The sequence below is a fragment of the Talpa occidentalis genome, unplaced genomic scaffold, assembly GCF_014898055.3.
Source record: "Talpa occidentalis isolate TD23 unplaced genomic scaffold, MPIMG_talOcc4v2.1, whole genome shotgun sequence".
NCBI classification, from domain to species: domain Eukaryota; kingdom Metazoa; phylum Chordata; class Mammalia; order Eulipotyphla; family Talpidae; genus Talpa; species Talpa occidentalis.
The window spans coordinates 123,677,840-123,696,009 of NW_026555331.1; the positions used below are offsets into that span (position 1 = coordinate 123,677,840).

Consider the following 18,170-nt stretch of genomic DNA (forward strand, 5'->3'; position numbering starts at 1 on the left):
TAAGCCCAAATGGCCAGTCCCTCTATACTCAGATGTCTCAGAGGCTTGTCAAAATCACTCATTACCTTGAGTGAATTGGGGCACAACTTACCCCCAAATCTGATTCATTCCTGGTGTTCCCACTTAATTGAACCTCAAGTTTGATCAGACAAGTCAGAAATCTGAAAGCCATCTTTGACATATCTCCCCTTCTCTCTACCTCTCATATCTAGTCCATTACTCCATTGCTTCTGAAGTATCTTTAGAATCCAGCTACTTTTCTCCATCTCCAGTGGCATAATTACAGACCCAACTTCTATCATTTGTGTAAACTGCTGCAGGCATCCCAGTGCCTTCTCAGCAACCTCTCTGGTCCTTCTCGCCTCCTTTCCCCATACTAAATTCTGTGAATTCTTCCCCTCCCTAAACACAAACTGGTCATACAATCCTTTGCTTCAACCACTTCAATTGCTCCCCACTTTGCATTGCTCCTTTAATAAACTCTTCAAGACCCAGCTTGGCCTGCCCCCCCCCCACATCTGCCCTAGGCACCCTGACCTTCACTCTGCAGCAGCTGTGATCTTCTCTTGCCCTCCTTGGTCCCACCTACCCCCAGCACCCCCACGCCCCAATTCCCAGCTCTCAGTGACACTTCATCTGGGAAGCCTTCTCGACCACTGGACCCAGGTCAGCTCTATTATTTGCTCTCAGAGCTGGGCATGCCTTCCCTTCTCAGCGATCTCAGTTTAGATTTGGTGTTCATTATCAGTGGCCATTGGATTAAAACCTATCATCTCACACCAGATTCCAGGCACCATGAGAACAGGAACTACATCTGGTTTTGCTCTCCTTCTTCCCTCTCCACCTGACAAAATAAATGGTTGTGAGTGCTCAAAAAAAATTGGGAACCATAGGAATAGGAACCACAGGATTTCAGCAGAAAGGGATATTTAGAAGCCATCTGCTTTCTGTCACTTTAGTAAGGAAATGGAGGCCTGGGGAGGTGGGAGGTTAGAGGGGTTCCATTACGCATGGTCACACAGGAAGACCTCGAGTGCTTAAGTCCCAGTCTCTTTCTCCCTCAAACTATTTGTTTGTTCATTTAATATAAATACTCTGCTATTATTCTGCCCTGCTGCTTTCTTAAAGTGAAAAATAAAAGCTTTCTGTCCTTTCTGAGTCATCCAATCACAAAACATTAAACCATTGGTGGCAGATGAAATGGCGCAGATAGAGAAAAGGGGGGGATAATGTTAAAGACATGCTCCTCCTCACCCCCATCAACTTGCAGCAGTGGTTGGTGCCTTGTGGCATCATGGTCCCCTCACTTCCCTGTCTCCTAATCAGCCACCTGCCCACAATCAGTAAGAGGAAGATTAACACAAACTTACTCCCTGGGAGCTGTGAACTCTTCCAAGTTGCGAACCCCACTTTCCCCGACTGCAGAAGGCAATCATTTTCTGCGCTTAGACCACAGTCTGATGATCACAAGTGGCTTACTCCTTTTCTCCAGAGGCTTTTTCTTCCTGAGGAAATGTTTCTTTTGTGCGGGAGCCCCCTGGTGGTCATTAGGAAAAAAATCCCTGGAGAGGGAGAAATTTGCTTGTGGTAAGAATTCTCAGTGCTTGGTATTTCTTTCCCTTGTGTCCACAAGCCATTTCCAGAATCAGCCATTCAGTGTAAACCAGGGAGACTATAAACCATTGGAAGAAGAAGGCTGTAATGCATCAGTGCGCTCTGTGGTCAGGCTTAAGATTTGCTGGCCCTTCTTGCTATATCACTGTGATTGACGATGCGGCCTGAGGCTGTAGCCTATGAATCTGGCCTGAGGTGTGCCACCGGGCCATCCTCATTTGCTGTTCAGAAGCAGGTACTCTCTGTGGTAGAAATGCTGAGGTGTATATAGTATTTTGCAATTGACTTATATGGTATGTTGTTATCCAGATAAGAGAGAGAGAGAGAGAGAGAGAGAGAGAGAGAGAGAGAGAGAGTGAGAGAGAGTGTGTGTGTGTGTGTGTATAATAGTAGGGTAAGGGACAGGTGTGAGCTCTGTGCCAGCATAATCTGTGGCAGGTGGAAAGCTGAGACCAGACAAGTGAAGAAGGGAAGGTGGTGGAACAGAGGCACAAGCTGGGCCTTGGCTGATTACAGACCAGTTGGGTTTGAGACAATCGTTAGAAGAGCAGGGCTGGTGAGTGAGAGTGGAGGACATACCTAGAGCACTTGCAAATGCCCAGAGTGTCTTGTCAAGCAGGAGAGGCTAAGCACTTGGAGTCACTGGTGGCGGGAGGGTGGAGGCCAGGTAAGCAGAAGAGAGGCTGACAGCAGGCTCCAGGGACCCAGAGCTGAGCAGCTCAAGTTCCAACAAAGGAAACAGGACCTGATTCCTTGAACTTTTTTTTCCTCAAAGGTTAATATCTATTCCTGTTTTTTTTTTAAATGAATGAAAATTTTTTGATATGCCCTTATTTTATTAGCTGTTTTAATCATACTAAGTTTTGTGGGGTTTTTTTCTCTGCATATAAAAACCTTTAAAAGCAAAAATCAAAGCTGAGGTGTATACAGTTTTGTGGTTTTAAAAGCTAGTTTAAAACATTAGGAAATATGTTTGAAAAAGTTAAAAATCACAGATATCAAGATTAATAGTCACTTTTTGATGGAAATCCCATGCCATCTGCCTGCACTATTACATATACCATTACCTGGACATTCACACTCCACCAGGGCATGATAAATACAAAAGAATGAGGGATTTTTGAAACCACATTTAATTTTAATACAAAATCTGTTGCACTATTACCGAAGTGACCCCTTCATGCACAGATAATTTAGCATCTACCATATGGAAGAGTAAAACTGTGGTTTTATTGTTACCCTAAAACACTGGCAAATATAAAGTAACTTTTATCTCTGTGCTCTCTGACGCCAAAGCAAGCCTGTTTTGTATATTTCTATTCCAATAGAAAGGTTGACCTGTGAGAAGCAAATACGGAGACATGAAAGGATTGAGGGCCATCTTTACTTGGGATTACTTCACACTGTGCTTTATCGAAATGACCTAATGACTAGGCCCTTGTGCTGAATAGGCAAATCTCAGAAGAGTTCATCTAGAAACCTGCATCAATATGTAGAATAGTTCACTATTTCAGTTTCACAGCAAAAAGGGGGAAAATATTCAAAAGGTAGTTAAGCAGACACTTCCCAATCCCGTGCACTGCAGTAATTAGCTTACTTCTTATACGGTACAACATACACACTGCATGTTTATTTGTATGTAACACCTATAAGCATATAGCATCTACACTTTAAGTATATTTACAAATTCAACAAAATATCTACATATAAAAGGCTTTACTTAAAATTAAACTTGATGCAAGTTATGAGAAACCAATTTATTGGCAAATGAAACTGAGCATTCCTTCAACCATAGGTTGTTATAGAATTTCATACTTGGAGGTAAACCATGTTAGATATTGTTTACGAATATAATAGAATATATGTGTTTATTTTTGGAACTGCAGATATAATCCTTCAACTGTTGGCCTTGTTAGCACTTGTCAGATTTCTTAGATTCTGAAATGGGTATATAGCAATGTGCATATACATTATTTAATGCTGCAGAGTTTCAAAAGCTGCCACATAAGTAAGACTTTGAGAATAAATTGGCATGCTTTTACATGTTTTTTGTTTTAGAATAATTTGTTTCTTGAAAAAAATTTTCTATCAAGTTGACATCTTTCTTATTTATTGTAACTTATTTTAACAGAAACCTTAAGAGACCACAAAATCATCATGCACTTCAATTGGTGATAAAGCTTTTCTTTTTATACATATGGGAAAAATGCTCCTTAAAGTGAAATGTCTTATTAATTTTATTTTCACATTTCCTTTTTTTTCAGCATTGCAGTTTTCCTTATCTCTGCTTTTTAAAAGTTACTTTTAGACAATGACAGTAATGTAGACTCTGTGTTGACTGCGGAAGGCAGTGTGTTATAGAATGCCGATCATCTGAAGGCACTGCATGTGTCTTGCCCTGTGCTTTCCGGAATAATGTTTTAAATTTCATTTGAATCATTTGTTTTTAATTCTTTCAGGATGGCACAAGTGTCCAAATGCATTGCAATACACATCATTTATGCCTAAAAACAACTGAACATAGAGGTGATGCAAAAAGTAGAACACTGTACTGCTGTAATACCTGGAAGATTAAGAAGGTTGTGAAGTAACAGGAGCGAAGAGCAGGTGACAGAGTCTCAGTAAGCATCAGCAAATGCAACTGTCATAATGAACTCATTTAAGCAAGTATATACTGTACATACTGTTCCTAACAGTCTCCCAAAAAGACTAACAACAGCTAGACATAGAGTCACCAATTTCACAACAATGTCCACAAAGACATTGAAGTCCTAGAGAATACTACAGTAACACTCTTGACAATGAAAACAGAATTCATATTTAGGGGTTCAGCTGAAGACAGTATAAACAAGGTATCAAATCATGTTTTAATAACATACACTGGTATGTCCTTTAAATGTGTAGCATTTTCATGCATCATATTAAACTGTATCTTGAAGAGGAAATAACATGATCTGTTGATGAGGTTACATTTTTTTTTATCAGTTCTGAACAAATCAAGAATACCTAGTTTGGATGACAAAGGATGCAGAACTTCGCACTGCAGTTCATATCAACATATATCATTTGACTGAGTTATGATCTTGCTCTAACTGTTCTCATAATATTAACACGCAGCAGAAAATAGACTTTCTGCCTTTATGTTCATAATATGAGAAGGCTGGCAAGCAAGTACTTACAGTTTCTAGAGAAATGGGCTATTGGCAAAGAACTTAAAATTAAACAAAGGAATTCATAGCGTTGACAGGAGAAGGTGCCTCTGAGCTTTCATTTCCTTCAGCCGGCTCTTTCTCTTTCTTACCACTGTATTGTCCAATAAAGGAGCCGTCCTCATTGAACTGGCCATTCACTCCCTCTCCATAGTCAACTAGGCTATCATCACTATCTTCTTTTTTCACAGTCCTGTCTGAAGGTGTTCGACTGCCTTTTTTCAAAGGCTTGTGGTCTTCTGCATCACTGGGGAAAAAAAAATACTTTCATCAAGACTGGCATTTAAGTGAAATGTTCTGTAAGATCATGCATGCAAACTAAGATTAAGTAAATGGAGTCCTGAGCTTCTACCAATCTACTCTTCAGGTTGACTCCACGGACTGGGATGTAGTTGGAATGAAAATCAGGTGCAGAAATGGTTTAATCATGAAGTCTTCAACAGAATGGCTTCTTATTATATGTCAATATCAATGACAGATTCTGACTCCTGACTTGGAAACAATTCAGAAATAATCACAAGCATTAAAAAAAGGAAGAGTGGAGAAAAGTTGAAAATCATCACCATTTTGAATCAAGAGGGGGTAAAAGCTGATGGCAAGTAAAGGAGTTAGTATGTTAAACTGCGTAATATCTCTGATTCCTTGGATATGAATGGAGAATGACTTGGGTTAAGTGTGAAATATGGATTTTTTTCCTGTGCAAGAGGGAGAAAGCAAAATCCTGCATTTCAAATAATTGTGTTTTTATGTGCAGGTCAGATTTGAAAACTTTAACCTTACCTTTCAAGAGACCTACAAATCCCATTAAAAGGATGCAGAAGAAACAAATGAAAATAGCCTAAGAAGAAAAGCAAAATCCTTATACTGATAGTATACAGTATTTTTTTTTTTTTGGCAAGAATTTTAATTAATGGGTAAAAACTTATTAATTTGGAAAGACACAATTTAACTTAAACTCACTATGTTTGTACATTAATAGCAGTTAAATATATTCTGAGGAGTGTGAGTGATTCCAAAACTGCAAAAGCAAACATTTCCTATACCCATCTTTACCCCTCTCCTCCCTTCTCACATGTATTATGCACTCTACTCCATGTTGGGTGGGAATGTAAGAAATATAATTTAATAAAACTTTATAGGATACATTTTATTTCTTATTTCTCTGTCGAGCCCCTAACTACAATATCTGAAGTAATCATATTTTACATCTACCCATGTGGTTATGTAACTAGGTATGTAAACTGACCTATAGCTTAGTAGGTAATGTGGTTAAAAACTAGGGAAAAAAAGGCAATGGCATCTTTTTTCTTTCAAAGAACAAAAATGCAAGGCAAAATAGGAAACACAGTATCAGCAAAAAATAAAAAGACTTAAACATAAAGGTCTCATTAGCTGCAGTGTTTCCTCTAGCAGTTGGTGCTAGTGCTTTATTGCTCCTTGTTTCTGAGAGTGACATTTTTCTAGCCAACATACAAATATTAACAAGATACACTAATATTCTGTCTCTTTGGCCAACAATTCCTACTAGGGGTTTCAATTTCTCGCCAAAAAAGGAATATCTCAAGACCAGAAAACAATACTATCTTAAAAGGACAGTGGAATGTGCTATTGAAAATTATTTGCTTCAACAACCTTCATGTTCTGGTCACAAACTTCATAAACGACTATTGTCATTGCTAATAAACACTGGGAAGTGTCACAGACCTTGCAGTAGCCTATGTTAGAGGCAGGGGACACAGCATCCAGTCTTCAATCTGCTGTAAGAATAACTTGCATATATTTGGGATTTAATCCTTGGATTGCTCATGGATTGGTGAGACACTTAATTTCATTGAAGAGTTCCATCATGAGCAGAATTCTGTTACCTGGATTCCAACTTTTAGTCTTATTTTGCTTTATAGAACTAGTCTTCCAATGAATGCACTACAAGAAACTCTAGCTTGTTCTTTGACCATCCATCCATCCATCCATCCATCCATCCACATAGACATCCATCCACATAACCATCAATCCATCCAGCCAGCCACTCACATGTTTAATAAACATTTATTGAGTACCTACTCTAGGACAGATACTAATCTAGCCATTGAAGACACAGGATGAACAAAATATAATAAAACCCTGATCTATGTATTATCTATGCCTGCTCTTGCTCTTTAATAGCAGAACTACAAAGCTGCACCAGACATCATACAGTCTGTAAAGTACAAAATTTCCTTTACAGAAAAAGTTTGCCAATGCCTGCTTTAGGGAGTCAGGGGAATTATTGCAATAACCTGGAGTGAGATTACTATGACTTGGGCCAGAGTGGAACATCGAGGGGGGGCACAGAGAGTCAGATTATAGACATATTTTGAAGGTAGCATCAATAGGATTCTCTGGAAGGATTGGATATGGAAGAATAGAGAAAAAAGTGACTCCATGATTTTTCAGTTTGAGCAACAGGAACAATGGAATTACCCTTGCTATGGCATCTAGTATATTTGGGGTGGAATATCAGCACTTCAGTTTTGTTAAAGTTTTGAATGTCAGAGGAACCTATCTTTTAATCATTTCATAGGTCTACTATAATAATGATAGCTAATCCACCACAAATACTTTGAGAAAGTAAAAACCACAGGACAGGGCCTCCCTGGTGGCGCAAAGGGTTAGGATGCAGCCTATGAAGATATCCGCAGCCACTGCAGCACGAGTTCAATCCCCAGCCAGGGAGCTGCCCACATGGTGCAGCAGACCTCTCCTGACTCACCCGCTGCTCCCCTTAGCAGTGTACTTTAGTCAGTCTGCCTGTTCTGTTCCCCGCTCTGTCTCTGGTGAATCCTCTCACCCTCTGCACCTCTGGCCTGTACCCCAGCTTTGCATGCATAAATAAAAATGAATCTTAAAAAGAAACAACACAGGATAATCTAATTTGTGAACACAGATGATAAAAATCCCAAATAAATCATGAACAAATTTATCAGCCCATTAAAAGATAATCTATCATGACCAGGTTTGGTTTATTCTAGGAATGCATGTTCATTTTAGCATTAAGACAACAATTTATAATAATTCACTATTGTAGCATAAGAAAAGAAAAAGATCTATGATCATTTCAGTAGATTTAGAAGATTTATGGTTAAATTCAAGAGACATTCAATATTCCAAAATTAATACACTTCAAACAGAAAGAATCCTCATTAATGCAATTAAGGACATCTACAAGAAACCTACAATAAATGTAATCCTTTATGGTGATTGTTGAAAACTTCTGTTTGACATCCAAATAACAGTAGATGCCTGCTATTATCATGTCTCATCAAATCTGCATTCGAAATACTAAGCAAAATGATGACAGAAAGAGAAGGCATATGTATTAAGAAAGGAAAATGTTATTCATAACTGATATGATTATATGTAAAAAATCCAAAAGGGCTTCCCTGACGGAACAGGCAGTTGAGCCCCGCACTCTGAAGCTGTCTGCAGTCTCTGTAGTGTGGGTTTGATCCCGGCCAGCCGGCGAGAATCCCACGTGGTGAAGCAGACCTGTCCTGTCTCGCCCGCTGCTCCTAAGCAGTGTGTTTCGAGTCTGCCTGTTCTGTTCCCCGCTCTGTCTCTTGCAAATCCTCTCACCCTCCCACACATCTGGCCTGTACCCTGGTTCTTGTATAAATAAGTAAATCTTTAAAAAAGAAATCCAAAAGACTTTCCTATCTGCCTATAACTATGCAGGAACCTTTTTCTTTCTCCTTTTCCTAATAAACCTGTCATTTTAAAATGTAAAAAAAATAAAATTCCAGAAGAATTTACAGGTAAACAGAATAAAAAGAGAATGTATAATGAATTTGTTAGCATAAAACTACTTTTTACATATGTAATTGCAAACAATTGGAAAATAAAATTTTTAAATGATTCAATTTTTACATAAAAATTTAAGTATATAAGAACAAATGCAACAAAAATTGTTTATCTCTCTGAAGAAAATGAAACCTTTATTCAGTTATTAAGGAAGAACTCAATAAATAGAGAAACACACCATACTATGAACAGGAAGACTCAAATACAGTAAACATTAATCTACATATTGTTCTTTCGATTTAATTTAAAAAAAATCCAGCAGATTTTTATGTAGCTCTTGGCAAGCTGATTCTAACATGTATATGTAAATGAAAAGGGCAAAGAGAATCTAAAAACTCTTGAATATTAACAAAGTTGGAGGGCTGACTTAGTAGCTATCAAGATTTATTTAATGCTATATTAGTAAGACAGTTGGTGCTCAGATAGACAAATGGGTCAGTGGAATAGAATACTAGATCTTAAAATAGTTGGGACATCTCTTTGTTGGCTTAATTCCTACACTAATTTTTTTTAAAGATTTATTTATTTATACAAGAACTGGGGTACAGGTCAGAGGTGCGGGTGTGAGAGAATTTACCAGAGATAGAGAACAGAACAGGCAGACAGACCAAAGACACTGCTGAGGGGAGCAGCAGCCATAACAAGAGAGGTCTGCCACACCATGTGGGCATCGCCCTGGCCGGCTGGGAATCGAACCCGTGCTGCAGAGGCTGCGAACAGGTCCATGGCACTGTGCTCAACCTGCTGCACTGTAGGGAGGCCCTCCTACACTAAATTTTTATGCTCCCTCATAATGGAATAATTTTTTAAATCCTATTTTCCAACTATTTGCCATTACACAGACAGAATTGACTGTTAATTTTGTGTCAAGTGGTGTTACTATGTAATCTTATTAATTCTATTATTTTTCTGCAAATTCATTTGGATTTTTAAACACACAATCATGAGTTATGAATAATGATGAGCCAAGAGAGGGCGCCTGGGAGCACCCATCCCAGATTAATAGTCCTAGTGGGTGAGAGAAAATCTACAGCAACACAGGCGGTGCTTGAAAGGAAAGAAGGAAGAGGGATGGTCTAACTGTAAACAGTCTGGTTAAATGGGAAAAAGTTACATAAGACACCAGCACAGATGTTGGCCAATATCAGAAAGATTTTTTTTCTAAGAAATACCTTGAGTAACACACTTAGAACTTTTTAGATGTGACAGGTGTTATGAGTCTGTGTTGAACTACTATATTAATGCCTGCCTTCTCAGCACAATGATGAATTCAACAATGAAATAGTAAATAAACTGCTTTTGACATTGTACGCAGGGAAGCTGCTTTATCAAGTTAAGTGTAAATGGGTGGTTTCCCAAATTAGAGGAATATAAGTTACAGCAGGTGATTTATAAGTTATGTAGCCATATACCTACACAGTATTCAAAGCTTAACATAATCATCCACTTTTTAAAGAGAACATTTAAATACAGAAGATATGAGGTGTTAACTCAGCCTAGAATGTCAAAGATTAAATTTTAAGTTCAGTGATCAAATAGGCACAGCATATACAGTTGCAAAATATATTTTTGAAACTTATATCCATGAATAACAAAAGTTGTACAATGGAAAGAAATGTTTGCATCACAATATCATAATTCAGTTCTTGTGTTACTTTCTCTGAGAAGTCTCTTGTACTATCCTTATTTATGCCCCCTACAAGGTGTTGGCTCCCTGTCCCTGCTTCCTTTATACCTTAGCTACATCCCTTTCATAGCACTTTTCACACTAGACTTAAATTGTTCTTTTACTTGACTGCATCCTTCACTAGATTATATGCTAGTGGGATCACACTCTATTGGTTTTAATATCCCATAGCATGGTATATAGCACGCTTCTAATAAATACTAGCTGCATGAACTCACTGTAAAATATTAATAGAGGAGACAGTGTTCAATTTACAAACTCTCCTAACATGAAAATGTTTTCATTCTTTCTTAATTTTATGGTGTCAGACAAAGCACTGAAATATAGTCTTTCCTTTCTTTTACTCAAAGAATGAATTTCAGGAGTTCAATTTTTTTCAACAGCAGTTCATTCAGGGTTGTGCATTCACAAGGTACCTTTTATTTGCCTACTCAGCACAAGTTAGCAACAACAGAAAAACTAGTGATCCCTGGTCTAATTTTCCAGTGATCACAATCTACCATGGTTAAACCATGCTATAATTTAGAATGATGCTGTACAATGATGTAGTTTAGAACGCTATAGACACTCATGACCCAAACACTCTTTCCAAACACCCTCTCTAATAGTCCATCATTATTAATTAATCATTGTTAATCTGCTCCCAAACAAGATTTTGTGTGTGAGCAGAGTGAATCTAAAGAATATAGCAAATGCGACATATCTTCACATCATTCAAGTTCATAAGCATGGGTTAGTATGCTTGCAACAGGACTATGTTCACACAAATGACAAGTTTCCTGTGCCATGAGTCTCTGCTTATCTATGCGTTCAAGTACCATGGTCATATAGTTTATGACCTAGGTTCATTCTGGTTTTAAAGGATGAATCTAAAGAATAAAAAAAAATACTTACACAGTTGGTTGCATTGTTTCTCTGATTTTTCTATATGCTAGTAAGGATGCAGATCCTACTGTCTGTATAATTAAAGAAACAAACAAACAAAGCTTGCAGGCTTCCACCAGAGGGTAATTGCTTGGGGGGTGGGTACTGGAGTGAGGGCATGGGGCAAATGGAAAAAAAATCAAGTTTGGCCATTAAAGTTCCATCCCTCTTTGCACTAGGAAATATCCTCTGGCTCAGAGCCGACCATACGGAAACTGTTTCATCTTTAAGCTGGAGAATGAGCAAATCATAAGCAGAATTAATTTACAGTTAGGCAATAGCCCTAATTTTGCATGTCTCTATCTGATTAGCATCATCATTTAATTTTAGGAAAAATTAGTAAGTAATATAGAGCTCAAAAGTCCAGAATGTGCAAAGCAGAGAAGGGACCCTAGTGATCTGGGGAGGAGAATGACACTTAGATGTATTATTAAAAAAAAAAAAAAAACTCTAATAAACAGTTGGAACCGTTTTCATTAATTGTGACATCTAAGGAACTAAAGATCTTTTGTTTGTTTTCTTTTTTTCTGTAAAAAAGAAACCAAAGGGAAAAATTCTGAGGTAGTGTCAGGAAGTCACAGGACAATGCCACATCTCTAGCAAAGGGTGTTGAGTGTTTGGGGAAGAGATCTCACATGTGAGATTGTCCTGTGAATTTTCAAATTCAATTAAAAAAAAATCTGTGAGTTGTGTTTCAAGTTTAAGACACCCATCAGAACTTTATCTCCCTTGGACTCTCCAATCACCATAATTACATGTATGACAAATGTTTTTGTCTTTACCCAGGAACCAATGAATTTGTACAAAATAGATCCAAGGAAAAGTCTTTCTCCTCTAAGAAACTCAAGAAATAAACTAAAGACAGTCATTTGAAAACGTTTCACAAACATATCACATATAATAACACCAAGACAAAGAAATATGATCAAATAAATGTAAATACTGTGACAATGAGGCTAATATATACTTGCTATATACTGCTCTGGAACCCAAAATCATATTTAACAAGTTGTTAGTAGATAGCTCATATGTGAACTGAGAAACCATAGAACTAGAAACTTATGGAGATCATCTACTACCTGAACAACTGTATCATATTATAAGTGGAAAAAAATGGAGATATAGACAAATTAAGTGACATATCTACAGGAATCAAGGGTAATGGTTGAATTGACCCCAAAACTAACAGTCTCTTGATTCCAAGTTAGTTCACATTCAACTTCAATTTCAATCATGTTATAATAAAGTAGTCAGCATAGTTATTACAAAAGTCACATTACATCAGATCATGGTTTCACATCACTGTAATAGCAAGTTGACATTGAAGACCCACAAGGTGAACAGTATATCGATAGATTCATTTAAGTGTGATAATGTAGAACAGGAATCCATCACCATGTGAAGAATGTATGAAGTGCGACAGTTTATTTTCAACTCATGCAAATACATAATTTTTTTTCAGGCTATATTGAAGATTTAGCTTCATCACAAAAAATAAGGAGTGGTATGCATATCCTGTGTAGAATTCCAGAGATAAGAACTCTAAAAATAAGTTATGTAGTAATGATCAGCTCACCTGCTTTACTGAATAAATGTGTTGAAAGTGAGTTAAAGATTTCAACTGATGCAGGTATGACTTGGCTGCCCTGGGCTGGGGTGGTTTGCAGGCTGTTCTAAGGTGTTGGGAAAACCTCTTGGGTAGATTGGGTGTGGATGCTGAATGAGGTTTTCATACTTTCAGTCCAGAGTCAACTTTTAACATCAAAGACAACCCTCACTAGGCATTTTTCTGTATCATAAGATACATAGTTTCTGGCAAGTTTTAGAAACTACTGTTATCTCTGTTGAAGAGATCAGAATATGACAGCTTAGATGCTGGGAAGGGAGGTACTTGTGTCTGCATGGAAAGTAGTATGAAACCAATTTTGTCAAAAACATATGGCTTTTATCAGTTAGTTCTAGATTTCTTAGTTATTCAAATTAATTTACTCCTTATGATACTAACATGGAAATACCAAAAATGATACAAATATCTACAAAAATTATCTGATAATCACAATTGTGAAATATTTCACTTCACCTAATAGTCTTCTGGCAAAAAAAAAAATCATAAAATGGGTTCAGTGCATATTTAAAAGATTATTTTTTATATAATCAAGAGACTTGCAGAAAAATACCAAGATAAAAGCATTTTATAAACAGAACACCAAAATCCAAATCTTTTAGATGAATATTTTTTTTTTGTTTTTTAAACATATCTGAAATAATCCTTTCTCTCCTTTAGAAAGACCTACTAAACCTAGGCTGGAATAACTATTTACATATATTAAAACTTTAGTATTTAGCATACAGATTACGTTAAAATTTGTCCTTAATAATGGAGCCATGCCAAGAAAATATTATCAAAGTTATGTGATAACCCTTAATAATTAATAGCTGCTAAAACAACACCATGATTAATGAGAAAGGGTATAGATATTTGTTTAGAAAAACTAGCTTCAAATCCAAGATTAAGAAGAGTAACACGGGCTTTACAAAAGCAAGACTGAGAAAGTTCAGGTCTTTAATGTTGTTTTAACTCTTTTTGTAAAACACCAGCTTTGCTAAGTTGATCAATATAGCGAAGTCTTCTGGAAAATATGATAGAGTGCAAGACAAACCTATGACTAAAATGGAAATTTATTTTTTGATGAAAATGAAATTATTTCATAGTGAGGGATGTATGAACATTTAGACAAAAAAGTGCTTCTAAACTAATATTTGAGGGAAACATGAAATACCAGGCAGACTCTTATTCTCAGGAGACAGAGCTCAGTGTGTGTGCAGGGCAGGAAGGCAAGGGGCTCATGAGGAGCAGAGGCTCACCTGTATTCTCCAAAAGTGCCATCGTCCTCCTTCATGGGCTGGATCTCAGGGTCAGCATGAGCATCTTCCTTTTCTTTAACTACAAATTACAAAATGACATTATTATCTATTGATCCTATGTTTCTTTATTCAAAGCTTGTAAAAGAGCAACCTTTCAGATACATAACAGTAGAAAATAATTCTACACATTGTGGTGTGATACAACCACATAGATGCATGATGTGGTCATGTATATATATTCTGAAGTTTTAGTGACTTTGAGACAACCTAATAACCTTATAGAATGAACATATTAACACATTAAGTTGACTTCATGGAAGCATTTTGTGTAACAAGTGTCTTACTCACTTGATAGAGTAAGTTTTAAGCTTCTGAATGGTCTTCCTTAATTTACCAATCTGTTTATTAACTATATTCATACCTACAAGCTGTTTTTGTAAATCTATTCTTCTGCAGATTTTTTACTTGTCACTGAAGAGTAAACTTCCAGGCTCACAGACATACATATTTCCCACCCAACCCCATGCCACTGGGCCCACTAAATTGAACAAAACATTAACTATACAGAGAAAACAATGTTTCATGGCCTTACTTGCTTCGGAAACCCCACAGATCCTTCCCTCTGCTAGTTGGCTTCAGATGCTATTTCTGCAACCATGATTTATTTGTAGCCTAAAGGAAAAGTCACTACTGTCTTCAGAGAACTGATTTATTTCCCCAAATGCCTTCTGATCCTTGACAGCAGTTAGTTTGCCATTATATAAAAAGGGATCAAAAATTGTTTGATCAGGAAATCCAAATTTATGGCTCTGGGAAGATATCTTTACTGCATTCTACATGATCACCCTCCTGAATTCTTGTTAGTTTAATGAATAATTATGCAGAGTCACAAAGCAATTTTAATTTTTCTTTCTTACCTGGGTATTTACCACCCTTGTTCCTTCTGATGAAGCAAACGATCAGTAAAATCAAGATAAGGAGAGCAACAGCACACATCAGCCCAATGAACCAGCCCTGAGTGGCGATATCCACCTGCCGACTTGCCATTGCTGGAAGACAAATCAGCGGTGTCGGTGGGGTGGGTTAAGGAGAGAGGAGCACTGTTGCAGTCTCTTACATTAAACATTTTCCACAGTTATGGGCTTTGTATATTTTACACATGACCCCCAAATTGTAATCTGTTGATTATCAATCAGGCGTTAACTTTGAAAAATCTTAACTAAAAAAATTTAACTAGAGAAGTCTGAGAGCTAATACCATTATTGCTAACAAAACCTGTTGAACATTATATTCAAAATTATTTTAACTGCATATTCCCAAAATAAACATAGTCCCAAACCAATTAGAAAAATAATTACTATTTATAAGTTGTTTATCAAGTCCAATGATACAAATATAAGACTGAATTTTAAACAGAACAGAATGTATACATCTAATAGAGTATTTTTCCTTCAAATAAACCATTTTTGGAGACTAAAATGGAAAATTGAAATAATGCTGCCATTAAAATTTTTTTTATATCTCTGTCAAGAAAGAAAACTTCCCACATAAGAAACCTTCCACGTAAGATAACCAATTTTATTATTTTGTATAACACCTCAATTTGCCCCCTAAATACACTTAGATTTGTTATTCATCTCATTTGGAAGCGTTTGTTCTGAATGATTTTTAAAAATTTCCAAAAAATTCAATATAATATTCAATACTATTTCAGATCTATTCAAAAGACTTTGAAATACATCTTGAACAGTGGAATCATTACTGAAATAACTGGCCAGTTTAAAGAGAAAATACTCATTCACATGTATACGTATTCTTTTCGTTTTAATCTGTTTCATTAAATAAATATGAAGGCCTCAATCCAAATAGTCACAGTATGCAAATCTCCTAAGAAAAATCACAGAATAATTAGCATTTCTGGTATTTCTCAAAGTGTCAGTCAAATGGGACAAAGTGCAGCATTAATGGCTATTCAGACACGCCCATGAGGATTTATTTAAATAAATTGGTATGAATCCTTTTTTAAAAGACCTTAATTTTTTCACTTTTGTCCAAAAACAAGGTTTTCTTCTTTTGACTTTATGAGCATACCTCTATCACGCTTTTAATTTTATTAAATTTCTTCTGAGTATATTTAACATGACTGGGTTAGGTGTATGTGATCTCAGGATGCAGAAATAAGCATGACTACACATAGGCCAGGTTCTGTTATATATTGCAAAAATAGAACCTCAATGGCTTTTTTTCTCCACATGAACTCTAGGGATAAAAATGAAATGTTTAAAACTAAACATGAAGAAGAATATGAAAATTATGTGGCTGTGTGTTTAGGAAATAAAGCAAGAAGTGGAAATGCACTATCTGGAATATAAATCAAGTGCCAGTAGTCTTTTCCCAACAGCACTTTGTGCCTCACTGGTTATAGGGGTTTTGACTGACATGGTACCTAGACACAACTGACGCATGAGAACAGGTAGTGTCCCCTTCCAAACATGTACCACAGTCACCGTGAAAATGATGAAGATGAAGACAAGGATATTGAGACTAACCCCTATAACCATTGTTCAAACCTTTACTGTGCTGAGGGCAAAATCTCATTTTATCTTCAAAACAATCCTTTGAAGTAGACACCAGGAGGGTAGACCAGAGAGGGTAAAGATCTTGCCCAAGAGTTGGAATTTGACTCACTGCTGTCTGATTCCAAAGATCTGCTACTGTTATGCTCTGCTGTTATAATGCATTCTTGAAAATATGTCCAGACAGTATTAAATCCGCAGAGGTTTTTACAAAGAATAAAATGTTATGGGGGAATTTCCACTCTGAGACAGGTAAAAAGTTCATACTCTGGCAATATATTTCTATCAATTTATATGTGGTCTTTATGGGCTTTTTCTTCAAAACCAGAAACTAACTGGTCCTCGGAACATTTGATTGAAAGTAATGAGTCTTCATCATTTTTAGATTGCTTAATGATTCATAGCCTTGTCATAATTAGTATCTCCATTTATAGTTCATCTAGTTAAACACATAAAAGAAAAATGCAATAAGTTATGCAAGTCCTAGCACAGATGTCTTACAATGATGGTGCCATGACTGAGCCATAAGCTGGCAGCTTGCAACTGTGCAATTATGCAAAAAGTGGACCTTTTTTTGACATATGATAAACAAATATCCAAGTTTACTTTGAATTTGTTGCCTATATATATAAATAAAGAAAAAGTAGCAGATATTTCACATCCATTAAGATTAGGCAACACAATATGCGAACAGGTGCATGTGTGGGCATGTTCTCTCACACATACACATACACAAACACACACACAAGTGCATCAGAAGTTTTACAAAACAAAAATTTTGTAAGTGAAAATAATGTATGTTGACTTTCTGTCCTTATAATAAGGGCTTAAAGGCCTGAATAACTATGAGGGGTTCCAAGTCTTTCAGGACCCTCTAATATCATTCTAACTATAGCATATAAACCCAAGTCAGAGCCACCCTCATGCTTCATGTCACCCTGTGGGCTTCCTGAATCCACGTTTCAGTGGATGGGTGTTAGCAGGATTGGGCAGGAAAGTGAAAAAGAATTTTCACCTTATCGGAAATGTTTACAGTAAAATTATAGTCATGTAGTACTTGAGTAATACCGAAAGCAATAATCAATCAAACTAATACAAAGAATATGGAAAAACAAAATAAGCCAGAGTGATAAAATTTGCTTTGTTTCCTGGAAGTTAGTTTTAGCAACAGTCCTCTATATCACATTGCTTGTTTGGTCATAGGTAACGTGTGCTCTGTGGTAGTTGGTCTTGGAGGAAAATGATCTTCAGTACTTAGGATGATAGATTAAATGTAGAAGAGACAGGGTGAGATAAATGGCTATTTGTTGTGTACTAGTATTATCCATTATGTATCAAAATGTCCTGTTCAATAAAGAGAATTTAAAACATTTAAAGAGAGGGGAAAAAATTACCTTGTACAAAGTTTGGAGAGAGCTGATGAAAAAAGTGTTGGATCCAGTAAAGCAAATCTGCTTT

General features: G+C 36.6%; 1 protein-coding gene across 2 annotated transcripts in view; it reads right to left on the bottom strand.

Moving 5' to 3' along the window:
• Positions 1–2,618: 2,618 nt before the first annotated feature.
• NRCAM (neuronal cell adhesion molecule) overlaps positions 2,619–18,170 on the bottom strand; it is a 191,008-nt gene continuing 175,456 nt past the window's right edge. The window contains exons 26-28 of one of the 2 annotated variants that reach the window (XM_037511627.2): positions 15,054–15,185; positions 14,137–14,215; positions 2,619–5,070 (exon numbers count right to left, since the gene is read on the bottom strand). In XM_037511627.2, the coding sequence (XP_037367524.1) occupies positions 4,833–5,070; positions 14,137–14,215; positions 15,054–15,185 (449 nt within the window). In that variant the 3' untranslated portion in view covers positions 2,619–4,832. The remainder of the gene's footprint in view (positions 5,071–14,136; positions 14,216–15,053; positions 15,186–18,170) is intronic. The other variant, XM_054692554.1, reaches the window with a different exon arrangement.